General features: G+C 37.3%; 2 protein-coding genes across 4 annotated transcripts in view; both read left to right on the top strand.

Annotated features, from left to right (window-relative positions):
- vipr2 (vasoactive intestinal peptide receptor 2) overlaps positions 1-12,882 on the top strand; it is a 36,808-nt gene extending 23,926 nt beyond the window's left edge. The window contains exons 5-13 of the mRNA XM_067435104.1: positions 2,235-2,332; positions 2,696-2,831; positions 4,446-4,596; positions 5,962-6,022; positions 6,195-6,264; positions 7,398-7,489; positions 7,993-8,128; positions 9,015-9,056; positions 10,776-12,882. Coding sequence (XP_067291205.1) covers positions 2,235-2,332; positions 2,696-2,831; positions 4,446-4,596; positions 5,962-6,022; positions 6,195-6,264; positions 7,398-7,489; positions 7,993-8,128; positions 9,015-9,056; positions 10,776-10,949 — 960 coding nt within the window. The 3' untranslated portion in view covers positions 10,950-12,882. The remainder of the gene's footprint in view (positions 1-2,234; positions 2,333-2,695; positions 2,832-4,445; positions 4,597-5,961; positions 6,023-6,194; positions 6,265-7,397; positions 7,490-7,992; positions 8,129-9,014; positions 9,057-10,775) is intronic.
- An 8,244-nt stretch (positions 12,883-21,126) lies between these two features.
- LOC137064075 (uncharacterized) lies at positions 21,127-22,836 on the top strand. Of its 3 annotated transcripts, XM_067435411.1 has the most exons (4): positions 21,127-21,964; positions 22,083-22,238; positions 22,398-22,450; positions 22,530-22,836. In XM_067435411.1, the coding sequence occupies exons 1-4, from the start codon at positions 21,628-21,630 to the stop codon at positions 22,617-22,619; spliced, it is 636 nt and encodes a 211-aa protein (XP_067291512.1). In that variant the 5' UTR covers positions 21,127-21,627; the 3' UTR covers positions 22,620-22,836. The 3 variants fall into 3 exon arrangements, 1 of the variants encoding a protein (XP_067291512.1); XR_010901484.1 differs by having other exon boundaries at positions 22,109-22,238; positions 22,398-22,836; XR_010901485.1 differs by having other exon boundaries at positions 22,106-22,238; positions 22,398-22,836.
- Positions 22,837-27,360: the final 4,524 nt, after the last annotated feature.

Below are 27,360 nucleotides of genomic sequence, written 5' to 3'. Positions count from 1 at the left end.
GGCATTCTGTAAAACACGTATCACATCCAACAATAAATAAGAGACTGTCTAAAGAAGGAAACAGTCCCTCATCTCATCTAAAGCCAGCACAGAGGCTGGTTTCTGTCTCCTCCTTTTAACCTCTACAGCTCACCTGCACATCACTTGTTGTTTATGGATGATGTATTACAGCAGGCCTAGTATGAAATATTGTAGTTAAAAAAAGTCAACTGATGGATTTACATCTGTATAGATATAGATAAGAGTGTTTTTTTCTGTCACATTTTTTTGTTTTGTTTAAACGGACAGATTTTGGTTACACTTTTTGAGGTGTCTGTGTTAAAGTGTAATTATACATTTAAGTACTGAGTAATATTAATTAACTACATGTACTTACTATAGGGTTAGGGTTAGGAATAGAGTTTTGTGTGGTGTTACCAAACAGTGTTTTATTTTTATTTTTTTACTCTCTTGGAAACTTGTTACCATGCCTGCATTCTTTTATTTTTTTTTACTTTTCAAATGCTCATTATTTATAGATTATATATTTTAATCCTTCTTCTAAAAATATAAATTGTGACGTATAAATATTATTTCTGAACAGGACATTTTTGTCTTTTCCAATCATTTTTATGTTTACCTTTTTGTGTGTATTTATGATACATAAAATGCTAACTAAATACACAATACATATTTTTGTAATTTCATGTCATATGATCACAAAACCACAAACATGCATGCACACAGACAAAAACATTCTTTATGTACAGATAAACCAAAAGTTGTAAAATATTAATCTGACACTTTTTTTCGGAGAATTTCGTGTTACGTTCAGCTTTCTGTTTAAAGTAACGCAAGAGGAATGTTCCTGGTGTTGTTGATGTTGTTGAATGGGTGCCGTGGCTCCAGTCTGCCAGGTAGTAAGTCTGACTGAAAGAATGTTGTTTATGGGGGTTGAGTCTGTCTGAGCTTCATCACACTCTTCCACCACCAAGCAGCCGCCTGTCCAACAAGCCAATTCCATGGTTATTAGTCACCCTGTGATTCTTGATCCGTGAGAGAATTCACATTTAGCTTGTGTACATTATTTCATCACATTTATAACATGGCGCAGAGCTTAAAGGGATAGTTCACCCAAAAATTTAAACTCTGTCTTCATTTACTTACCATGCAGGCCTTTTTTTCCTACTATGGTAGTCAATGGGGGACGAGATCTGCTTGGTGACAATCATTCTTCCAAATACTTCTTTTGAGTACTGCAACACATACATTTATACAGGTTTGGAACAACTCGAGGGTGAATAAATGATGACAGAATTTTCTTTTTTGGTTGAATTATCACTCTAAGCTCAATGAATATATTGCTGACTGGTGTAAATGTAAATTACATGTTTTATTTTTCATACTTATTGCTGTACTCATTAGTTTCAAACGGATAATAGATCTTGAGAAAGTGGGATAAATCTGACTTTTTTTAATTGTATGCTTTTCTTTGATTGAAGGAAAGTGGAATAGTATAACAATTATGTACACATGTACGTTGGTTTTGTTGGAGTATGATTTTTGTTTAATGTCTAATGTGTAAAAAAAGTACCATAGTGGTGCCATGTTGCAATGCTCAAAAGGTAAACCTAGGATGATATTTTTTAAAATGTCCATGGTACTAAATGAAACCATATTCCTGCACCATAATATTTACATATTAATTCAAGGTAGTTGAATGTGATACTTGTCCATGCTAGCTGCATGCTTGTCTATATTTGTCCAAAAACATGGTATTGCTCTGTATGCTCTATATTATTTTAATATTTTTAATGTAAATGAAATGATCATACAGAATACTTTTTTATGAAACCAAGTGAAATTGCAACTGGACAGCCTGTTATGCATGTATTTCTGCTCTATGGAAATGGCAGCTTTGACATTTTGTTCTACTAGGGGAAAAAAGTATGATTTTCATGAGCGTGGGTGGGTGATGACAGAATTTTAATGTTCTGGAAAATGTACAGCATGATTGGACTGGCCTAATGTTATTGAGTGATTTAGAAAAACACTTTTACAGTACCAACAGGCAACTTAAATATCAAAAAATCATGTCCCAATCATGTTTTTAGTGGCACAATACACAAATGCATAATGGTATAAATCTTTTAGAGGGAATAGTTGAATTGTATGTGTGGTGTCTTAACCCACTGAAAATAAAATATTGCAAACACGAAGTGTAGTTCTCATGCTCGGTTTCTCTCTCTTTCCAGCTTGTTTTCTACACGGTGATAAAGACCCTTTACACACTCGGACACAGCCTCTCTCTCATCGCACTTATCACCGGCAGCACCATTCTCTGTCTGTTCAGGTTTGAGACAGAGCCTTAAATAGTTCCAGTAGTTGTGCCTGCTTTATATTACAGCACACTTTGTATGGATGGATGAGCCTGCCTTATATTAATTGTAATCATTGAGGAGTTGAATTTGGCAGACTTCTGAACAACTATATTTTACATTTTTTGACATTGAGGATAAACATTATGCTTGGCTCACGGCCTTAACCCGGTATTGTTTATCTAGCTGGAATGAAATTATTAATTTAAGATGTTGTCTGGAGATGTGATGAATGGAACAGTGCTTAAGACGTCTGCATTTTTCTTACAATCTAACCATAAGCACAATTCAAATAGAAAGAGGCCATGTTTATTTACAGCACTGTCACGCTCCAACAGAAAACTCCACTGCACCAGGAACTACATCCATCTCAACATGTTCTTCTCCTTCATACTGAGGGCCATCGCTGTGCTGGTCAAAGATGCCATTCTGTTTTCCCATGGGAACGTAGAATGTACAACTCAGCCATCACTGGTGAGTGACTCCATCCATGCACCATTTATTTTTAAAAAAATGAATGTAATTAGGGGGATGTTTACATGATAATGATGTACTAAAAACAGAAATGTTTTTCCTTTGCAATTTTCACATACAGATAGCAATGTTGTCAAAATGATCACCATTCACATTTGTCTATGAAAATGACAAAAAAAATCTGCATTCTGCATTCCAAGCCAGTAGATGGCAAAAGAAACACTGTGCACCTATAGAGGGTATGCATTGACGTCACTTTGCCACCGGAACATTCCCCCTCATCCAGGCTGAGTGGCAACAGAGCTGCTGCATGACTGAATTTAATAGGGGAAACTAAACGAGTAAAACAAAAGATTTTCATTTGAATGTTTAAATTAAAGGTTAAATATAGTGTTTCTTCCAACTTACTAAAGACCCAGTGATCCATAGGACTTAAAGGATCTGCTGCTAACATCTTGTTGCCAGATACCATAGCACACCTTCAGGGGTCTAATGGAGTCCCTGCCTCAATGGGTCAGGGATGTTTTGTCGTAATGTTATGCCTGATCAGTGTATATATATCATCTTACCAGTCCTAAAACTTGTATATTTTTTGTCTGTGTTTATTTAAATGCATCAAATCAGGCAGACAATACAGGGGTAAATATTTAATTGATGAGTGATCAATACAATATATAACAATACAATTTACAGGATATGTTTTTACCACAAAATCGCCTAAAATGATAACTGCAAATCTGTGCTTCGCTGCTTGGAGTCCAGTTGTTCCAGTGACTTTCAGCGATCCATTTGCTTCTCTTTTTGGGTAGCTTTTGGAAGTCTGTAAAAAATATACCTCAAATATCTTATCAAAGCTGTTCGTACAGTCAGTCTCAAATTACAGTAATCTCTTACCCATTTTAGATGTGTTTTGTGTTTCACGCTAAAAACCAATGTTGCCTCTTAGGCTTTTTGCCACTCAGTGGGAGTAACTGGCGATTACACCAATTGAGCATACCCTCTATAGACTGAAGGTCTAGTGCTCAAATGCATTTTAGCAGCATACACTAAGAGGATATTTATATAAGAGGATATTTCACAGTATACACTAAGAGGATATTGGAATTGTTTTTAAAAAATCTTACAAGCCTGAAACTTTTGAACAGGACTGTGTAGTTTCTTCACAACTAGTGACACTAAACAAATAAAAATAACTGTTACCCAACACTATGCCACCCCATAATCCCAACCTCAATCTCACGGCATTTTCTAAACCAGAAGTTGGCGTACCTGACAGCTCAAACAAACATGGCAATGTTTGAAAGTGCTAATACTTTTCAGGAAGCCAACCTTACAAATGGTTTACTTTCAGCTGTCTGAGCACATTAAACTGAGATATGAGACAGTATTTTTAACATCGAAAGAATTTCACACTTCACCTTTAAGGGTCTGAACTGAGCTAAGCCAAAACATGCATAGTCAAGTAAACACATCTAAAGCTTTAACGTTTTAAAAGGTGGTTATTTCTGTCGCTGCAGACCCTCAAATCCCAAATCTTTACACGTTTGCTTGTCACAGTCTTTGGTGTTTCAGAGATGTTTAGTACACATTGCAGCTCTCTGTGCTTGTGTTTAGATTGGTTGCAAGGTCAGCCTGATCATCTTCAACTATTTCATCATGGCAAACTTCTACTGGTTGCTAGTGGAAGGTCTGTATCTACATACCCTACTGATGGTCATCTTCTCCGAGAACAGACACTTCATCATATATCTCCTCATTGGATGGGGTAAGTCTTCATTAGAAACACTGACCTTTATACGCAGTTTCCTTTTTCCAAAATCCCCTGTGTTAAGCTTTAGAATTATTTCAAAATAACTTTTCAGTCTATTCATGTCAGTGTTTTCACATGCAAGCAGGTATTTGAGTAAATAAAGGATTATTTGAGTATGAAGCCTAGAAATGTTCCACTTCCCGCTGCTTTGCTTTCATCCTGTCTGACACGAACAGATGCGTGCATAGAAAATCATTTGATAACACACACCTCTTCACGGTGTAGCACTGAATGTCTCTTCCTTAATTCATTCAAACACTTCTGAATAGATGTCGCTCACTACTCAGAGGAAAAACAGCGGAGGAACAATATGACGTGCCATCGGTCTTGTTCAGTCTGTTTGTCTTACATTATGTATTAGTATGTCTTTGTAGTTTGTTGCGTCTCTGGAGTTTCCAGGCGAGAGAAAGGAGAGCAGGATCTTCATTCATTGCTAGGGGACAGGCTTGGGAGTGGCTTGCTAGACTCATCATATCAACACCTCATTACGCTTCTCTTTCATCGTGACAGTGACGACTAACATGGCCCCTTTAATCATGTTCTGTTTGGCAGCATTTCCTCTTCAGCTCTTCTTCTGTCTAGAGATAGTGGCCCACCCCCCAACAGGAAACTAGAGTAACAGATTTCTCAGCAGGTGTCCGAGCAGAGATGCTGTTTCCTAACATCACATTTTCTTTCTGTTTATCTATCTATCTATCTATCTATCTATCTATCTATCTATCTATCTATCTATCTATCTATCTATCTATCTATCTATCTATCTATCTATCTATCTATCTATCTATCTATCTATCTATCTATCTATCTATCTATCTATCTATCTATCTATCTATCTATCTATCTATCTATCTATCTATCTATCTGTCTGTCTGTCTGTCTGTATGTCTGTCTGTCTGTCTGTCTGTCTGTCTCTGTCCATCCGTCCGTCCATCCATCCATCCATCCATCCATCCATCCATCCATCCACCCATCCATCCATCCATCCATCCATCCATCCATCCATCCATCCATCCATCCATCCATCCATCCATCCATCCATCCATCCATCCATCCATCCATCCACCCACCCACCCATCCATCCATCCATCCATCCATCCATCCATCCATCCATCCATCCATCCATCCATCCCTCCCTCCCTCTCTCCCTCCCTCCCTCCCTCTCTCTCTCTCTCTCTCTCTCTCTCTCTCTCTCTCTCTCTCTCTCTCTCTCTCTCTCTCTCTCTCTCTCTCTCTCTCTCGCCTATATTCACATTGATTATACATGAAGGAATGTCACCACTAAGTCTCTTGATATTTGATCATTCCCTCTCCTTCCCCCAGGATTCCCCACCATGTTTGTGATTCCATGGATTGTGTGTAGGATTTACCTCGAGGACACAGGGTGAGCAGTCGAGCACAGCATAATCAGACGGTGACAGAATTCACATGAGACTCTTAATAGCAGATATTTAAAATTAAGAGATTCAAATGTGACAAGAGAAGATGAAACGCATTCCCATTTGCTACTGCTGTTACGAAAGCACTTGTAATTCTTTGATGTCTCCTCTTAATAGATGCTGGGAAAGAAATGACGCTCCGATTCCCTGGCGGGTGATCAACTGGCCAATCATGGCATCTGTCATTGTGAGTATAACCTCACACCAGTACTTATAAACACACTGAGACCAGCCTCATACTGTATGCATTATGTCAGGCAGAGAGGGATTCTGCCAGCAAAGCAGGCACAGGGATATGCTGAGTCTCACGGACTGTTTCCATGTCCTGGATGAGACGTGATCGCAGGCATGTCAGGAAGAGTGAGCAAACACGCTGTCACAAGTGCCTCTCTCAGCACACGTGCCAGGACTATCTCTTGTGTCTGCTGTGCCATTTCCATTTTGTAAAACCTCACCTGCAAAAGATCAAATGTGTTTGGACAGCATGATGGCCGTATTTGATAGCTTTGCCAAAATGCATCCAGGTCAAAATGCTCCTCAGCCCTTGAACATAGGAATGAAATAATAATAGAAATCGTCATATGTTTTTCTGGCAAACACTCGATTCTGGTAATCCATGGTTCCATTGCTACCCAGAATGCCACTGGTCGATGAACATTTGTCCAAGACGTTCTGTTTGTTTTGTTTTGGGTTTTTATGGTGGGATTAATTATGAGGAACAGAAGCAGGTGCCCTCTTTGGTTTTTACCATCTGTCTGATGGATTTGATTTGAAGTTCAGCATTTGGCAGACCAGATCCTAAAATGTTTTGGTCCTTTCAAGGCATACATTTTATTCATCTGAATGTTTTCTGAGAATCAAACTCATGATATTTTTTTTTGTAGGATCAACCCCTAAAAGGGTAGATCAGCCAAAATAATAATTCTGTTATAATTTTCTCGCCCGTCGTCCAAACTTGTATGACTTCTGTGAATAAGATATAAGATAATTTTGTCCATACATTGAAAGTCAGTGGGGTCAACACTGAAGGCTTTTTTTTTTACACAGAAGAAGGTTTAGAATAACTTGAGGGTTTATAAATGGTGGCAGAATTTTCATTTTCAGGTGAATTGCTCCTTTAAGGTAGCGACTGCACATTTTCACGTGTTACAGTGTGTGCAATAATCCTGTAATCTGGTTCAAATCTTACAGCATGTTTTGAGAACTTCTTGTGTCAGATCCAGAGAACAGGATTCAGTGGTAATGTTTAGTCTGGATAATGTCATTGTATAAAAGAGGAATGATATAAAATCTTTTTCTCTTCCTTTCTGTGTTCTACAGTTAAACTTTATTCTGTTCATCAGCATCATTCGAATCCTTGTCCAAAAACTGAGGTGTCCGGATGTTGGTGGAAACGATCAGTCTCAGTACAGGTATTGCAAATGGATGCCAACTAATTTTCTATTCTGCAAACATGGCAACAGCCACCATGGTTGAATCCTCTTATGTGCTATTCAGGTCATAGCTGAGATCTCCCATTTAAATTTACCAGGAGTTGCATTCTAGCATGAATCTCTGAAAAATGGATGGCTGCTTTCCATTTTTATCCAAGTCTTCCACTATCTATTGTGGAGAGCTAAATGTGTCTGCATTGAAATGGGGGTGAAATATTTATGTCACAATTTGTAGAGATCTGAGTTTTGTTCTGCTGAGAGTGGCACGTTCCGCGTTTGAGTGCTCTGTTGCTAATGCACAAGAGGCTCTCCCGGATGAGCTTTTCCCTTTTTATTTTCCTGAAGTTGGGATTTCAGTTAGGAGCTCTCCATTGTGTGCTTGGAAATAACTGTCCATTTGACAAAAATTGCCATGCTATCATAACAGTAGGGGTCACACCTTATCACTCCAAATCCTGTAACTGTTTTTTTTCTGTTTTCAGGAGGTTGGCCAAGTCCACGCTTCTCTTGATCCCTCTCTTTGGTGTCAACTATGTTGTTTTCGTTTACTTCATAGAAGAAAATGGAGAGATGGAAAACTACAAAATATTCTTTGACCTTGGCCTGGGATCCTTTCAGGTGAGGAATATGCCTGAGTGTTCACATTCAATTGATCAAAAGACAGTGAAGACACTTATAATTTTACAAAAGATTTCGGTAACACTTTGGTTTAGGGTCCAATTCTCGCTATAAACTAGTTGCTTATAGCATGCATATTAGTAGGATATTGGCAGTTTATTATTACTTATAAAGCACATATTAATGCCTTATTCTGCATGGCCATATATGACATCCTTAAAGGGTTAGTTCACCCAAAAAATGAAGCGACGAGAATAGTTTTTGTGCGCAAAAAAACGAAATAATGACTTAAATAGTGATGGGCCGATTTCAAAACAAAGATATGAATCATAAACGTATTGATTCATGATTCGGATCGCGTGTCAAACTGCCAAACTGCTGAAATCACATGACATTGGCGACATTGGTGTCAATGAAGGCCTTTCTGAGCCATCGGATTTCAACAAAAATATCTTCTTTTGTGTTCTGAAGATGAACGGAGGTCTTACAGGTGTCGAACAACATTAGGGTAAGTAATTAAGGACATAATTTTTGGGTGAACTAACCCTTTACCCTTCCCAATACCTAAACCTAACAACTACCTTACTAACTATTAATAAGAAGTAATTATGAGTTTTAGGCAAAAGTCATAGTTAATAGTTTGTTAATAGTGAGCATTGGACCCTAATCTATTTCTGTTTCAAATACATGCTATTCTTTTGAACTTTATATTAATAATAATAAGAAATGTTTCTTGAGACTAGAAATTAAGCTTTGACATCACAGGAATAAGTTATATAATATAATTAATCAGAAAACTGGTCTTCTTTCAAAATATATATCTTACCAACCACAAACTTTTAAACAGAATTTTGTACCACATCATTTCTCTATGTTTCTTTCATAGGGCTTGGTGGTTGCAATTTTGTATTGTTTTTTGAATAGTGAGGTAAGTGTGCAATCTTGTCAATCTTATTGTCACATCTCACAAAGTGAGCGACTTGGAACACTTGCATGTTGCTACAATATGCAATAAATTGAAATAAGCATTAAAATGCACAGCACACACACATTAATGGGTTAAATACATTTTTCCTTACAATGAATTTTTTTAGCAATGCTTTTCAATACCAAATGACATATTCTTTATTTATGAGCAACATTTATCTCGCCTTGGATACCGTTTTTTGCCATTTTCACTGAGCTTGTATACTGTAAAAAAATATTGTTGGTTTAACTTAAAAAAGTAAGTAACCTGGTTGCCTTAAAAATGTGAGTTTATTGAAATAAAACTTGATACTATGAAGGAAATTGGTTTAATAAATAGAAACCCAAAATATTATTGTATCTGAACCACATAAAAATGTGATAAATCACGAAAATAGCCAAATTTACTGCATTTCACTACAAGTTCACTACAAGTTTACTGGATCATCACAAATAAAACACACACAATCACCCAATATAATTAATAAAAAAAATGTTTTACAATAAACTTAAAATTTTAAGGCAACCAGGTAACTTATTTTTAAATATTTTTACAGTGTAGCAATGCATTCTAGGATTATGAAGGACAAGGTATCTTATAAGGCAATATAATTAAGTCGCTATGCCCTTCATTTCCATGCTTGTGTTGCCTTAAGATGCTACTTCCTCCCCAGGCAGCTCACTGTTTTGGAACAGAGCAGTATTCCCTCCTCAACAAGAAACATTTCCAATTCTTAAACTTGGTTTCACAGACAAAGCCAGGATTAGTTCAATTAGGACATTTAAGTAGCTTTTATAAATGTGCCTTAGAAAAAAACATTACTGGTATGGATTTTGAGACAAAATAACGGCGATTTCAGTTAAAACAGCTCACACGTATTTAAGTCTGGGACTAGCTTAAGCCTCATCTGTAAAACCTGGCCAATTATATAATAATGTAATAAATGCCTGAGATTAAGAGGATAATCATTGAAAAAAATCAAGATGGACCCTATATTATCCAACTGGAATTGATTGAAAGTTATCTAAATTATGTGGTTAGAAGTTAGGGTTTAAAAAATAAGAGGGTTTTTTAACAGTTTAAAAAAAAATAAGAACAGTTTTTTAAAAGGCTCAGCAAGTAATTACATTGTGATGAAGAATTACGAAGACAAATATTTTATTTAGAAATAACTGCACTGGGATGTGCTTCCTGTAAAACCACATAACTCGCTGCTTAACTACCGTAGTATGACGCATTGTTGAAGACATAAATTAGCTAGTCACAACTGTTTCCCGAAACCATACTGTCGCAAATTGTCGTTCAACCACGTTGGTTAATGATGTCATGCAAGTGGTGAAGTAATAACTTCTTGTAGTGAATTTGTTTTAGTGTTAAGATTTTTTGCTATAAATTATGATTATTCAGTCATAGGCTCGTTCTTACGTACTAGAGCACGTAAGCACATCCGCACTCTTTCGAACCGGTGCTTTAAATCACTTTACAAACTAAAAGACGTAAATTACATTTGTATGTATTCTAAATAAAACATATAGATTGTACTGAATGTCAGCTTGCTTGTTTCCAAGCACTCAAGTTAAGGAATGTGAATTGAGTACATAAATGGGTTCAATTTGGATTTCATGTTGACTTACCACGCTGTGCTAATGCTAACGGATTTTATATTTGACTGCTCTGCAGGTCCAGAGCGAACTCAAGAGAAAGTGGCGGAGTTTGCGTTTAAAGCGTTACATCGGTCGCGACTACCGTCTGCACAGTTCATCCATATCCAGGAACGGCACGGAAAACATGGCCCAATTCCATCGGAACTCCAGAGCCCAGTCTTTCCTACAGACTGAGACCACCGTGGTGTGAGACATCCCAAGAACAGAAGCGGCGCTTTATGAATCATGCTCTTACTTCACTGCCCCTTGGCCAACAACTCTTTTTTTCAAAAGCTTTATGCTGAAGAAGACGAGGCTTTCTGAAGCATGAGATTGACATGCAAGAGACACGATGAGGATTCAGCATCTCTATGAGACACGACGCTGTGTTGTCAGTACAATGCAAAATCTTGCTTGCCCGCCAAAATTTATACCAAACCTCTGTGAGTGAGAGTATTGGTGGTATTAAAAACTATAACTCATATCACAATATTTATGGCTTTTTTGTAAACACTTTCATAGCATTAGGGTCAGATTATATAATAGTGTTATGTAAATGCTACTTAAGACCCACAGCCGTTTTCTTAGATACTCATGGAGACGCGGTGCCATGAACAAAGCCGCCACCCCAAGAACATGTCTTGGATGAATTCAAGAAGTGGGTCACCTCAATACCAAACTCAAATGTGAGGTTTTTAGAAAGAGGACATTACTGCTGGAGGCGTCCAGATTAGCCTGGGACTTATTTTAGAAGAATATGTCTTCAAATACGCACGGACACTGAGCTAAACTGAAAAGACAGTCATGCGCTCAAACAGAAAGTGGCGATTGTAAGAAAAAGCAACACTTCTTGCTCTGATATTGAACCGTCCGCATGATTACATAATGCCCTTTTGTCATTATACGACCCCTGGGGCTATTTTCTCTTGTTTTACCTTCTGAAGAAAAGCCACTGTATGAAACTCTGTCAGATATAAGATTATGCTTTACTATGTATATTCTAGCATGTGAATGTAATATATTTCTTCGTTACTATGCGAGGAGATTCAGAAAGTCTTATGAATGAAAATATTTAGCTGGCCTACAAAAAGATCCAGTGATAAAGCAAACACGACTCGCTGTTATTACTTTCGCAAACTCTTTTATTTTCCATGCCACTGATCAGTCATTTCAATGGAAGGTGTCGATGGTTTTCCTGATTATTTTGCTTTGTGTTGCTGCGCTTCACATTGTCTGGAGGGTTGGAGAGTTGTACACTGCAATGAATCCCGCTGCCTGTGCTCTTTTCATTCAACTGAAAAACAGATAATTAATCCAGTAGACAGTTGGACGCAGATTTAGGTCAAGTGAAAACTGACAAAACACAGCGAGCATGAAAGTGACGTTTCAGCGCGCGCTGTGTTCTGTCGCAAACAGATTTGTTGAAGTGCGCTCCGCAGAATGCACGACGGGTTGAAGAGGAGATCGGATCTCTTACAGCAGGGCCTGAAGAGCAAACGGTCCCCGGGACACCACGTGCGAGGTTACGCTCATCTAAAGTGACACAGATGCCATGGGCAGGGGCATTCAGCATCATTATCAGACTGTCAGAGGGAGAAGAAAAGATGGAGCTTTGATTAAACCTGGCAGAAAGGAATTGAGTTTTATCTAAATGAAATACTGTGGAGGACAGTATGCCTCTGTGACCAATCTGGCATGTTTGACAGATGTAAATAACATTGTGCTCTTCTCTTTTATTATATTTAACCATCTGCAATGTTTTAATGGAAAATTGTTACATTTTTGCTGAATGTTTCTTGTAAACTGTATAGAGCTTTTTTATTAAATGTGGACATTTTAAACTGTCATTTTGAATCACTATTAATTTAGCTGAATTTGAAATTAATTTTCACCACTTATTCTAACCAGCAATTCACACTGCGGTAATTGAAATATCTTTAATATGCCAAAATAATTTGGAGATATGGTAGATAAGGTTGTTTTTATGATCCCGGTTTGTGAATGGTACAATAAATGAGATGCTAAAAAAGGAGCAGTGAAACACGATTACACTTCTCCCTTGCCGATCAACAGATCAGCTCGGCCATCAACACAGATTATATCACACACAGATGATGTTGTTTTGACTCATTTCCTGTTCTATTGCATCTGTTGTCTTATCGCCTTCCTGTATTCTGAAAAAGGAGTGAACATGGCCTTCTTGGAGACTGAAAAAAATTAACAATGGATAACAACTCTCATTTTCAGACACTGTTCTTACAAACACTGTTTCTTCATGCAACACCCTAGCACAATTCACATAAGTCACTGTTTTTTTCTTAGCATATATGTTTAGTGCCATCAACTCAGTAAAAACAATTGAACGTCAGAATGTCACAAATTAAATTTCACGGTAATTCACACAGCCTGATTATGGAGTTTCGCAGCTTTCAGTGTAACAGTTGTTCGGATGAAGACTGGGTCAGCTTTCACGGACATGATGGTGGTGTCCCAGTCTATAGAATAAAGGATGGCTCACTGCCACGGCAGAGTTTCTGTCCTCTTGCCTCATGCTCATTAGCAGTGTTTGTAAACAATTTCCTGCAATTAACTAATGATTTTTGTCCAAGCGAACCAGTGTTATTTTCAGGGTTGGGCAGTATTGCGTTACTAGTAATGTGTTACTGAAGGCCTATTATTACTTTTTGCAGTAAACAGTGTAACTTTACTGACAAGATTTGATAAATAATATTACAGTTACCATCCATAAAATAGCTCATTATAACATGACATCACCGTGCCAAGAGCCGACGTCATTGTCAAATATAAATTGTGGCATTGCTCTTGATATACATGCATGATTTTCTAGAAAACAAAACTTTTTCTCATGACCTTATTCTTTTTACGACTGTACATTCAACACACAATCGGTGACTTATAGCAACAATTAGCATCGAGCAATTCAACACATGACAATTTGTCTGATTATTACCATGCTTTTACTTAAAACTCACTAAAACACCATTGAGTGTTTGTCAAAACCCTCGATTGTGATCTAATGTGGATTTTGGTCATATGCTGAGGCAGAAATGTATGGAAACTTATTTTCGCCACGGAATAAAACAATTTAAAAGAAAGACATTTCGACTTTTTATCTCACAATTTATCTCGCAATTGTGATCAATATAAGGTCCAATTCAGAGTAAAAAAAAAAGAAGAAGAGTATTCCGAGTTTATGTCTCGCAATCCTGATTTTATAACTTGCAATTCCGACTTCATAACTCACAATAGCAACTTTAGCTATATCACGCAATTCCAAATTTAAAGAGGAGTGACGAATGTGACAAATTTTCTATATCGCTATATTATGCACTATATTGTGCTATATCACGCAATTCTGACTTTGAAGAGGAGTGATGAATGTGACAAATTCTCTATATCACTATATTACGCGCTATATTGTGCTATATCATGCAATTCTGACTTTTAACTCACAATTGCAGCTTTTGCTATATCACACAATTCCGACTTTGAAGAGGAGTGACGAATCTGGCATGTGACAAATTCTCTATAACGCTATGTTACGCGCTATATCACGCAATTCTGACTTTATAACTCACAACTGCAACTTTCGCCATATCACGCAAATCTGACTTTAAACTCACAATTTGCGACTTTTGCTATATCATGTAATTCTTACTTTATATCTCACAATTGCGACTTTTTTATATCACTCAATTCTGACTTTATATCTCATATTTGCGACTTTAGCTATATCACGCAAATCTGACTTTATAACTCACAAAGTGTTTATATCAGGCAATTGGGAGAAAAAGTTAACTCAAACTCAACTAGCAAGTAAACTCACAATTGCGAGAAAAAAAAGTCAGAAGAACTGAGACTTTTTATTGTGAGATAAAAAGTCTCAGTTACCTTTTTTATTCTGTGGCGGAAGCAAGCTTCCATAGAAATGCGTAGATTGTAGCTTTTTAGAATGCTTAGCATTTCTCATGTAGGGGAAACCGGGATGGTTGTAACACTTTTTGTCTGAGCATCAGTAACTCAAGTGGTTGTTTGTGTTAGATGTCTCACATTTTGATAAATTGTAACCACGTTTGTCTGCTACAAATATAACTCACTTGGACATGTACTATACAATCACAGATTATGAGTTAATGTCCCGTTGTTACAATCTACCCAACTACTGCGGTGAGTTGTAGGCTAACAGCTGGGGAGCGATTTAACACAGAGATAATTGGCTGAAATAACACCCACACTATCCTATTTTTGCATAAAAATCATTGAATCGTTTGCGTCAAAATAATTTTGAACAACATAAACAATTTAAATGGACAAAAAACATATTGTTTTATTTTTTAGAACATTAAATGTAGTGCAAAATTACTGCTGCGTGTTTGTATGAGTGTAAGTGTACTGTATTCTTGTCACTAGCTATATTTCCAAGATCCACCGATTTTTGTGTGAATTTGTGTGAAACACTGGATGGAAGCATCAAGATGTGCATACATTTTTCATCAAGGTGCGCATAAACTTGTGCGTTCAATTGAGGCAGATCACAGTCATATGCAATTTCTCCTGTGAGCTCAAAAAGAAGTGTATATGACCTGTCAAACTTAGTGTTACATCCTAACCCGTGTTATAAAATTACCCTTTCTCCCCTACACATCCTTTAGACTCTAGACTCCTCTGTCCTCCACTCGTTACTTGTATTAATCCACCTGTTTTAACTTTTGTAAGTATAAAAGACATTATTCAAGTTGGGAGCAATTATTAGAAAATAGAAGACATAGAAGACCACTGATAATCTCCCTCGATCAGGGGCTCCACACAAGATCTCACCCCATGGGGTCAAAATGATCACACGAACAGTGAGCAAAAATCCCAGAACCACACGGGGGGACCTAGTGAATGACCTGCAGAGAGCTGGGACCAAAGTAACAAAGGCTACCATCAGTAACACACTACGCTGCCAGGGACTCAAATCCTGCAGTGCCAGATGTGTCCCCCAGCTTAAGCCAGTACATGTCCGGGCCCATCTGAAGTTTGCTAGAGAGCATTTGGATGATCCAGAAGAGGATTGGGAGAATTTCATATGATCAGATGAAGCTAAAACATACATTTTTGGTAAAAACTTGTCGTGTTTGAAGGAGAAAGAATGCTGTGTTGTATCCAAATAACACCATACCTACTGTGAAGCATGGGGAAGTAAACATCATGCTTTGGAGCTGTTTTTCTGCAAACGGACCAGGAGGACTGATCCGTTTAAAGGAAAGAATAAATGGGATCATGTGTCGTGAGATTTTGAGTAAAAACCTCCTTCCATTAAAAAGGGCATTGAACATGAAACGTGGCTGGGTCTTTCAGCATGACAATTATGAGTTGCCTAGCCAGTCTCCAGATTTCAATTTCCACAGAAAATCAAAAGTTGAAAATCTGTGTTGCTCAGCGATAGCCCAAAAACATCACGCTCTAGAGGAGATCTGCATGGAGAAATCGACCAAACTACCAGCAACAGTGTAAAAACCTTGTGAAGACTTGCAGAAAACCTTTGACCTCTGTCATTGCCAACAATAGGTACATTACAAAATATTAAGATTAACTTTTGTAGGTGAGAAAATACTTATTTTCCACCATAATTTATAAATAAATTCTTTAAAAATCAGACAATGTGATTTTCGGATTTTTTTCTCATTCTGTTTCTCATAGTTGTGTACCTATGATGAAAATTACAGGCCTCTCTCATCTTTTAAAGTGGGAGAACTTGCACAATTGGTGGCTGACTAAATACTTTTTTTGCCCCACTGTACAAATTATATACTGTCATATTCACTTTCATTTATATCATAAAGTGTAAAATAAGTCATTTGAGAGCCATGTTTTTACCAAGGGAATTTGTAAACTTACTATTCATGTCACAACTTTAAGAAAATGAGCAAAGTCAAAGTTATTTGCCTACATTAGACAACCTAAAATGCTTCTGAATTGTTAATTAACCCCTGTGCCTTATCTCTTCACCCAAAAAATCAACAGATGCTTCACTTTGGCAATGATCCATCATGATTCGTCCTGACTTATCAGTGCTGTTGACCTCAGCTAAATCATTTGACATGGGTATAAGGCCGAAATGACATGCATCCAATCCTGTGACAAGAGCTAAGTTGTCAGCCTGTGGATATGGTAACCACTGAGAGGCAACAGTTAGAACAGTGTGCTCAAAAACCAGTCAAGTGGAAACCTCCACACACTGGACTCTTGGGAAATGCAAATCTGCTTCCAGAACCCTTGCATCTGACGGAAATAGACAGGCATTTCAAATGTACGCCGTCCAAATTGCTGACTGGTATCCGTAACTGGTTGGCCTGAGCTTTAGATAAATAGAAATGGTCTTTTGGGATCCTATGAGCAGTCATTGACCCCTGTTCACACATACAATGTCTGGGAGTCTTTGAAAACATGTTGTCCATTAGGAACAGCTGTGCTTTTGCGTTTGCTCCCTGCTTGTCAATGTCGCCGCACAGCGAGGAGCACAGCGAGGAGTTCCTTCTGTTCATCAGTCAGAATGAGCCGTCCTGTTCTCCTCTGGAGCTCAGGCTGACCTCGTCGATATCTCTCACTGAGAAACGGTGCTTTTCTGAGTGGACGTACGTGCTCAGGTGTGTCAGGAGTTTATATGCTCATATTGATGCCCTAAAAAAGGCAAATCCAACAACATCAAACATTTTCACCAACTATGTACATAAGACATTTAATTGGAGATGGATTTTGTTTACCATTACATTAAAGTGCATTTAAGATATAAGATGGTAATACTATGGTACCAAGATATACCATAGTACACAATTATTACAATATCCTATACTAGTTTTTACATGGTACTCAAAGGTACTTTACAAAGTACCATGGCAAATGTCCAAAAGTTGTAGTATTAGCTAGGTACATGTAAAAAAAACCTTGGCAGTATCTTGATTTATATTAAAAAAAACATGGTATTAAAATGGCATTACACCATGCAATTTCTTTAACATGTTACCAAGTCCAAAAAACAATATCACCTTGGTACATGTTCCAAAACATGGCAATACTTTGCATTATTATAACAATTACTGCCTACTGTATACTGTATATTATGAAATATGTATTAGGTTGATATACACAATACAAATGCAAACCGTTGCTATGTTTTGGACATGTAACAAGGTAGTGTTTTATGAACTTGGTTGCCTATATCACAATTTATGGTAATACCGTACTTTTTGAATATTAAAGGCGATGCTACCTGGACATTTGCCATGTGAATACTGTTGCTTTTGGATATGCATCAAGATAAAGCCTGTTTTAGATGCCTTCGGAGGGAGAAATATCAGATCAACAACAGGTGATGTTGAATTTATGAAGGTGTGTGATGTGTGTGGCACTGCTACAGTGAGGTGATGGAGTCAAACATTTCCACTGGCTCAGATGGACAGTGCAGTGTTTAAGCCAGACAGGCAGCAGATGGAGGGTTTATACACCTTGAATAATGAATTTCATGACCAGGAAAAAAGAACAGCTCTGTCTCCAGGGACAGGTCTAAAATATCCACGAGGTAGAGAGTAAACGGACTGTTGATGTTTCTTAAATGCTCAACTCTGGCAACACAACACTAGTTAGGAGCTTTGGTGTGGACAAACAAGAAATATGTTATATTAGATTAGATTGTGTGATTGTTCTTATAGTGCCAATAAAATAAGACTTTTTATGTCACCACACAGAATAATGACACAAAATGGTGTGTAGTTTGATTTTCTTTTCTACCACATTGTTCTTGGCATTGCTTGAGAAGTTTGGGTGGGTGAGTGATGGATCACAGCAGCAAATGGAACCATAGCATATTCAATAGACCTTAAACCAATATCCCTTGCTTTATCAGAAGGTTGCTATGTATGAATTTTGAATTTTTGCCACTTGAGGGCTAGCAATGGTGTGGGCATTTACTGTGTCATTCAATTAACTAATGTATTCTGATAATTTTAATTTTTGTCAGATATATATTTTAAAATTCCTATTTTAAACTATACAAGATCTAAATTTATAGAATAGAGATGATGCAGGTATGACGTCATTTTTTTTTTTAGCATCACAATGGTTCCCTCAAGAAAATTTTGGATTATTGCAACAAAAAAAAAAGTTTTGTGATCAACACAAGTTTATGATACTTACACATTTTTTCCATCGAGATAATTAACACATTTAAAAAAAAAAAAAAAAATAGGTAGCCTAAACTAACTAGCGTTAAAACATGAAAGTGTGTTGATCTTGTGTTCACTATAGACCTTTCAGCCATTTGAAGAACATTTTTTTGACTTTGTGAGGAGGGAACCGGAAGTGCTCGAATGCTAACTCGTTTCCGTGTTTTGGCCTACAAAGTGATATCACACCTGCACTATATACACCACATCATGTTAATACAATATTTACATGTGTTAATGAGTATTTGCTCTTAAAAGTTCCTCTCTTATGGCCACTTTGTGTAATTCACCTTTTCCTATTATTCTTCAAGGCAGATGCTATGGCATAAGTCCTGAGACAGGAATACCTCAAACCAGAGGAAATAATAAGTCTTTGTTCTGTTATTGAAACATATTCTTTATTTTTCATTCTAAGGAAGAAAAACAATGGAGAACATCAAGATGCTTAAAATAAGCCTGATTTTTCCCCTCACATTCTTGTCTGTGACCTTATTCTGTGTTCTCTGTCCCCCTCTATTGGCATTACAGTAGGCAACATCTGCATGTCGTAGACTACCATGCTGGAATTTGTAATACCAACACTAACACGTGTGATGTTAAATTAAATTCCTAATTCTGTCCTTATTCATGTCACCCTTGACTTTTCCTTGTGTAATTTATTACACCTATAATATAATCTGGCAAAAATTCCGACATAAAACAGCAACATCTGATCATCTAATGAAGCAGACACTAATCAAAGTCAGTTTGTTCTGTAATATATTGGAGTAATAACATTAGACATGGACATTTTGCTTCAAATAGCATGGCTGCAATTTTTACTTTTGACTTCTCTAGAGAGGAATTATAATTCTGGACGGCCTTCAGACAGGGTAGATCGTGCTTTTCAGTCTGAAACCGTTGGGATCGGTCAACTCTTTTGTGGAGACGACAGTACAGCAGCGTGGAAACTTTGCAGCATCTGCTAAAAACCAAAACGAAAGGAGAGTAAACCTTAATATTTTGTAACGTTGCATCAGACAGAATATTGTGCAAATCATTATAAACACTTTACCTGTTATAGTCCAGACCACAGATGCAAAAACCACAACAGCCAAACTCCTCATGAGGATCCTTTGTGTCTCCATCGTCACAGTCGATACTCTCCCTTGAAAATATTCAAGAAAAAGTTTAAGAAGACTCTTATTAGTTTGTCTTAAATAGTCAACAAAGAGGAATAAATTGCATAGCTGTCACATGTGTGTCTGCTTGTTTGGTCTTCACATTGTGTTCGGATTCTGTCATGTTTCTTTGTCTTAGTTTCACACCACTTGTCTGTTTCCTGGTTACCCTTAGTTTAGTTATGTTCAGCTAGTTAATTATCTTGTTTCTGTCTGCTATTTACTTTCCTCTTGTTCACGCAGTATTTGTAGTTATGTAAGGTTGTTTCTGTTGCCTGTCTGCATGTTGTGATCTTCAGAGTCTTCAGCCTGTTCCTGGGTCACCAGCCGTGACAATAGCCTAAATCTTGCAAGCACGTTTATTTTTGTGGATGATTTAATTGTTCTATCTCATCAGCATATTGGTGTAAGTTTGTGGGTAAATTCAATAAAACCATTTGTGGATCTGCCAGCTCACTGGCAGTAAAATGATTTTTTTTTTTTTTTTAGTAAAATGATTTGTAAGTTTGGGTTTGGTTAAGTTTAGGAGTTAAAGGGTTACTTCCACGCTTTTACATATTAAACTGTTAATTCCCTTAACTAAGACGAGGAAATTTAGAACCAAACACCTCCACGTTTTCCCTGTTTAAATACAGTTACACGAATAGTTGAACGATCAAGTATAGTGACACAAAATAAAATGTGGCGCTTTTCTAAGCGGATTAAAAAGGAGAACTATAATGTATGGCGGAATAGCACTTCTGAGAGTACTTCGACTCGGCGCAGTAAAAAGTCCCGGCTAAAAAATCCTCCCTCACATCTCCCCCTCCCTCTCTCATTTCTGTCAAGAAGACGTGGAGGTGTTAGGTCGCTTCTAAATTGATCTCTGTTTGGTACCATAGTGAATGAACTGGTGGGCCAAGCTAAATGCTATCAGATCGTCACCGCGCGTCAGAGAGATTAAGTGCACGCACTCAGGCGAGAGAGAGAGGTATGTAACTCGTTTTAGTTAAGGGAATAACAGTTTAATATGAAAAAGCAGTGAAGTATCTCTTTAAGGTTTGTGTTACAGTTAGTGGTAAAGTTATCGGTTTAACTAAATGTTAATTAAATGTAAGAACTTTATATTTATTTACAATGTATCAGCATGTACGTATATTGTATCAATTGGATAAGTACGTAGTAAAGACCACCTCCTAAGTATGATCAAACAAGGGATGTGACACATTCTTGCAGTTGATGATCTGAAAGAGAGAGACTGAAATTTGTCACAAACCACATAAAGAGAGCACGCGAGAAAATGATCCTGACACAATTTACATGTGAGTATGTGAAATGATCAAATACTCCAAGTCCACTGATGCTGTACATTTGATTTGAAAATGCTTGTGACATTCTTCGTTTGTAAGTTGATTTTGATATGTCAATAATCACCAAGACACATATTTTCAAGTTTTCCATGAATTTACATTTTCCATACTAACCAGATTAGTTTGTTTCATCTCTAGGTTTCAGTGTCTTCATGATTCTCACTGAAGGATCATCAGTGAATGTTCATCCAGGAGGAAACACAACACTCCCCTGTAGCATTAAAGATGATCGAGAGATTACATGGATCATCACAAACGGAAATCAAACATTTGTCAGAATTCTGAAGCTTGAATTTCTGTATGGAGGTAAATCTAAACCAGAGCCCTCCAATATTCACCCAAGTTATGCAGGACGGATAAAAGCTCTCAGTTCATCCTCAAACACTCACTCTCTGCTTCTGATGAACATCACTGACACTGATCTGATGCTCTACTGCTGCACGGACTATACGATTGAGCAATCTCACTGCAACAAACTGGACTATGAAGGTAGGATTTAACTTCATATTATTCTGTAACTTCTGTTTTTTTTAAAATCTTAATAGTTTTTGACTTTTGAAAATGAGACAATTTTTTTTTTTGCATCCTGTGAATCAAACTGAATTAGAAATCTATAATGATGTGGACCAGCAGGATGCAGATATCAGTCATGATCCAGTGATCATCAGTATCAGCCCGTGGCTGCCTGTGGTCTCTGTTCTTCTGCTCCTGTTACTGGTGTCAAGTGTCTGTGTGTGCTGGAGAGCAACACGACTGCAGAAAGGTGAATATTACTTATGATTTGACTTCCATGTTAACTTAAAATACCATCAGTTTACATAAAGTATTACTATATTTAATATGTTTCTATTATTAAATATGTTTCTATATTATAACTGTTATTATATTTAACAATATGTTTTAATAATATTCTCATTTAAAGGTTGCACAAGAACTAACGATCTGCACAAAAACTGGATTCTCAGCAGTGTTGAGGTCAGAATCTCTTCATTAGTCTGCTATAAGATTGCAATACCTTAAGGCCGATCCTGTTCTCTTTTTTCTTGCTTTCCAGGGTAAAATAAAGTTTGGTCATTTTATAATGAGACATGAGGATTGGACACTGACTGAAGTTATTTATACACCCCTGAATACTATTTCTTAAATCATACTTTCAAAATATGTAATAAACAAGTCATCTTTTGTGCTCATATACATTAGATTGTCGTTGCATTTAATATGATAAAACAAGTTGTCAAAAAATAACTTTTCTGCATATAACTATGTATGAAATTCTAACTAATGCATATTGCTCAGCATCACCTGTTCTGTTGTCTCTTTATCTTATAGTTCTAATATTATTTTGTTGTGATCATGGCATCATAAAAGCACAAGCAACTATGGCTTGATGGATACAGTTGAGTTCAGTATCTACAGTCATTAAAACAATGAAGTGCATACAAACAAACAAATCTGAAATGAAGAAGTAAAAGTATTTCATTGCTTGTGGGTGATGTCTAAAGGCATAGATGCTGATGACCATGTCCTAAACTTTTATAACTAAATAACTAAATTTATAACTAAATAAAGCGCTTTACCATGGTAAACCACCAATGGTGGAAATGTGCTGTGGTATCTGTGCTGTAGGCCACAGCAGGTCCACAGAGCTTGTCATGGTTTCAAAGAACAGCAGATGGAAGATGGATGCACCACAATTGGAGTTATATCTGCTTTTAGAATTGAATGCGGACATTTTGTCCTCAAAGTTGATGTGTTAGAAAAATAGGTAAGCGTATGGATTTGAGCAAGTTTGACAAGGGCCAAATTGTGATGGCTATACGACTGGGTTAGAGCATCTCCAAAACTGCATTTGTTGGGTTTTTCTGTTCTGCAGTTGTCAATATCCAGTGTTTCCCCTAGAAAATGTTGCACCTATTGAATAAATAAAATAATAATAATAAATAACCTCTTAAACGATGACTTCTGGCAAGTTTTGTGGATAGAAATTGACATTTTGAGACAACTATGACACCATCAACAGATTCAAGGCAGGATTATAGCAGCACGTATCTTGAACTGGTCACAAATAGAAACCTTCATTTTATAATTTTAGACAGGATTATTCATGTCTTTTGTGTTAATTTCAGCTTTCCTTTACATTATCGAAGAAATTGGTAAAAGAAAAAAGAAACGGCATAAAATCACCCTATTCACCGTAAAAAAGTCACTAACAAACTTTATTTGCTTCTACTGTAGAACACTTGATTCTTATTTGTTTATAAGTTATGTTTCTGTCAGCTGCGTGAGGATACAGTTTGATTCTTCATGTTCAAATATGCCACTTACCTGCATAAAATTGTCAAGATAGACATAAAAGAATGCAAATAAAGTTAGATGGTAACAAACGTGGCATTAAACGTTTGGGTCAGACTTGCGTGTGTTTTTGTCACATTGTTTTAACTGCTTGGGGTAACAGTTACTAATGTTAGCATCAGCCTCGATTGCATTAATACAGCATCTAGTCAACAAAGTAATTACTTTATAGTCATAGTAAAGCATATACCCTTTTGTTGTCTTTTTTAAAGGTCCACTGACGTAATTTCCCCTGAAACGGCTCCAGCTGTTAGCAGCTCCTCCCCTTTTTTAAACCAGCCAATAGCGTTTCTTTAATATACGGTTTGACTAGAGCGCAAGAGCGGACCTTTCTGTTTGGTAAAGCCAGTTTCCTCTAACACTGTTTACCATCATAATCTCCTCCATATTGCTTTGAAATGCATCATTCTGTACAGAATTCAAAAGGGTCGCGCTGCGCTATATTCTAAATTTAGACCAGAGCCGTTGATGTGTGCCCTGCTGCGGTGTGGGAAACTAACGTTAAAACAGACTTAATTCGCCTCAAATGAAAGCATATTTACACTGAATCGTTTCCTATCACATAGTGCTATGTTCCTTTCACCATGTAGAAATTAGTAAACGTGTGTTAACAACTGACCGATGAAAATGTGGGAAAGATGTGGAATATGTAATGGAAGAAATAGGCTACATCAGGTTGAAATGTGGGGAATGGAATGGGGTTTTAAATTTTCTGCTGAAAAATCAAAGGTGATGGTATTCTCTGGAAAGAAAAAAAAAAGATTAAACTGAAATTATATAGGAATAATTTGGAAAGAGTTGAGAGTTTTCGTTTTTGTGGGTGTGGTTTGATTCACGAATAACACAGAGATCACACATTAAACAAGTAGAAGATACATGTAAAAAAGTGATAAACATTATGAGGTGTCTTACAGGATTGGAGTGGGGAGCAGATTTTAAGTCATTAAAGTATATATATATTTCACTAATAAGATCTATGTTGGATTATGGGAGTCAGGCATTTGGATCAGTAGCAAAGTCAGTATTAGCAAGGCTGGACCAGCTTCAGGCTCAGGCATTGAGATTATGTCTTGGAGCCATGAGAACATCACCAGTGTGCTCATTACAAGTAGAGGCATGCAGGTGAAATGCCTTTAAATTTAAGACGGAAGCAGCTCCTGGTAAATTACTGGATTACTTTGAGAGGACAAATAGACAATCATCCAACCAAAAGAGTGTAATTTAAAATATTATCATTAAATAGTTTCTGTTGAGCAGGCAGGATACAAGTTAGGACCAACAAATCTCTCGTCACCCCAGGGAGGCTTCATGAACTCTGTTGATTGTTCTGTTAATTGTGCTGCTGTTGGGAAAACTTGTAGCCTATTTGTTAGGTTCTTTGTCAATGTTACTCCACTGCAGTGTACAATAGTCATTACACGTCTCGCTGTTTTCCATACCTAGTTCCCTCTGTGTAATTGTATTTAATGCACCTTAAGTCAAAGCCGAGCATGATGCTGCATCCCTTGTTTTCATTAGTCTAGAATAGTGCACTGCACTGCACACAGCTGGGCAAAATAATGCCGTTTTATTGTATTACATACATCTTAAACCAAGGCAATGCATAGGCCTAACTATGCTTACTGTATGTACTCTTAACTGTTCAGTACTTGAGAGCCACAGCGAGTTTACGTAACGTAGGCTGGTCAGATTTGTACTCCCAAGTTCACATGTTCGTCACAAAATTACCTCAAACAGCTTAGACTAATCTAAACACTATCTAAACAGGCTATGAAATTGTGAACTTGAAATAAATCTGAAGACACGCACATATAGAGCTTTTTTTAGTAGGCTATGTTGGGTTGACTCATAGACCTTAGAAAAATATGGACAACGTGACATCCGTTTCGGCTTGGCAGAGTTGAAGCTTTCAGACGGCCTGCACGGCGCTGACATCTTGAGACAGAGTCTGCACAGTAGAGATTTCGGGACCGGAGTTGTGCACTAGAGAGCAGGAAGTAGAAACTAAATTTATTTTAAAAACGAACACTTGAAATGAAATCATTGTGATGATAACTGCCTTCAATGACATAAACTATCTTTGGGGAAAAAATATTTGAAGGGTAATTTTATTGTTTAGTTTGCCTCGCGTCCATTTGAAAACACAGAGGGGCGGCTATACTGGGACCGGTCACCGGGGGGGGGGGGGGTCTTCAGTTTCTGAGAGGGGTGCTGCAGGCTTGTATTGACTTTGTTTACTTCTGTTGTAAAGATGATCAAAGCAGACTAGCTGACAGCCTGCCATGAATGTGAGATGTATAACCAATCGGAGGAGAGCCCTTCTAGCCAATCATAGACGAAAAAGGCGGTACCTTCCCCTACCATCCTGGGAAAAAAAAAAATATTGCAACCCAACCGGGAACATGCTCTGAGTTGTCTCGTCTAACTCCGGGACTCGTTTTTTTGAACCAGCATATCTTGAGTAAGCAAGGTTTGTGTTAACCAACCGAGAGTTCAGGGTATATGTGAAGGTAAGTTAACCTTGCTTTCTGGAATACACCCCGGAATCACCTTACATGCATTATACTGTAGCTGTATATTTATACTTGTTTATTTGTTATCACGGCGCTTGATGCCCAAGGGAAAGTCTGCCAATTCCGCAATGCAGTTGAAACATTTAAATTACTTGAAATTTAAATTACTTTTAACATTTATAAACAGACATGTTAAAATTTCACAGCTTGTATTAGTAAAACTGACTCAGTAATGCACAACATTGAAATTTGTACATAAAAAATAGAAGTAATTTTAATTTATACAAATAATATGTTTCAGCTGCATGGTGGAATTGGCAGACATTCCTGTGTGTTTTAATTAGGAGATTCAGTACTTATTCATAATAGCGCCCCCTAGCGTCTAATGCCTGTTCAAACTACAGGAGTTTTAAAATCCTATCCAATTGTAAAATCTGGTTGCAGCACACACTTCCGGAGAATCTTTGCAGATTTTCTTCCCTCAAATCTTAAACATGCTCACACTACAAGATTTGAAAATCGAGGAGCAGCACACACTACAAAATAATACAGCAAACTTGGCACCTCAACTTTAAAATGTCCGTCTCGTCGTAGACTTGTTTCCTTTTGACTATTGTAACAGTGCTGATGTTATTACAATCTTGCTCATCCCGATAAATATCAAACATGTTTAATATGATCGGGGCAAGCCCGATTTGTGTGAGAGCAAATTGGGAGGTGAAAGATTTGATCTGTGATCGCCTCACATTACCAGATAATCTGTGTCAAACATCGGAACCGATCAAGTCCTGGAAAATATTTTTTCTCTGAGTCTTGGGAGGGGAAAATCGGGCATAAATCGGCCTAAAAGTCCTGTAGTGTGAGCCAGGCATAACAGTGAAAACACAGAAAAACAGAAAATTCCTTGTTTGGCTAGTAAGCGTTTTCTCACAAATAACGGGGAATGAGTTATATGGTAGGTAGATGGCTACGCATCTCCTGAACAAGTACAGTATTCTCCAGATCAAAACAGACAAAAAA

The sequence above is a fragment of the Pseudorasbora parva genome, chromosome 24, assembly GCF_024679245.1.
Source record: "Pseudorasbora parva isolate DD20220531a chromosome 24, ASM2467924v1, whole genome shotgun sequence".
Taxonomy (NCBI): Eukaryota; Metazoa; Chordata; class Actinopteri; order Cypriniformes; family Gobionidae; genus Pseudorasbora; species Pseudorasbora parva.
The sequence above is the reverse complement of the archived record's forward strand: the minus strand, read 5'-3'. Positions and strand labels throughout refer to the sequence as shown.

Bases quoted from the DNA above. Each gene is read 5' to 3' on its own strand.
- LOC137064075 (XM_067435411.1), top strand. From the start codon at position 21,628: ATGATTCTCACTGAAGGATCATCAGTGAATGTTCATCCAGGAGGAAAC. The intron at 21,965-22,082 runs GTAGGATTTAAC...AAACTGAATTAG, and splicing joins CAACAAACTGGACTATGAAG to AAATCTATAATGATGTGGAC. The intron at 22,239-22,397 runs GTGAATATTACT...TCTCATTTAAAG, and splicing joins AGCAACACGACTGCAGAAAG to GTTGCACAAGAACTAACGAT.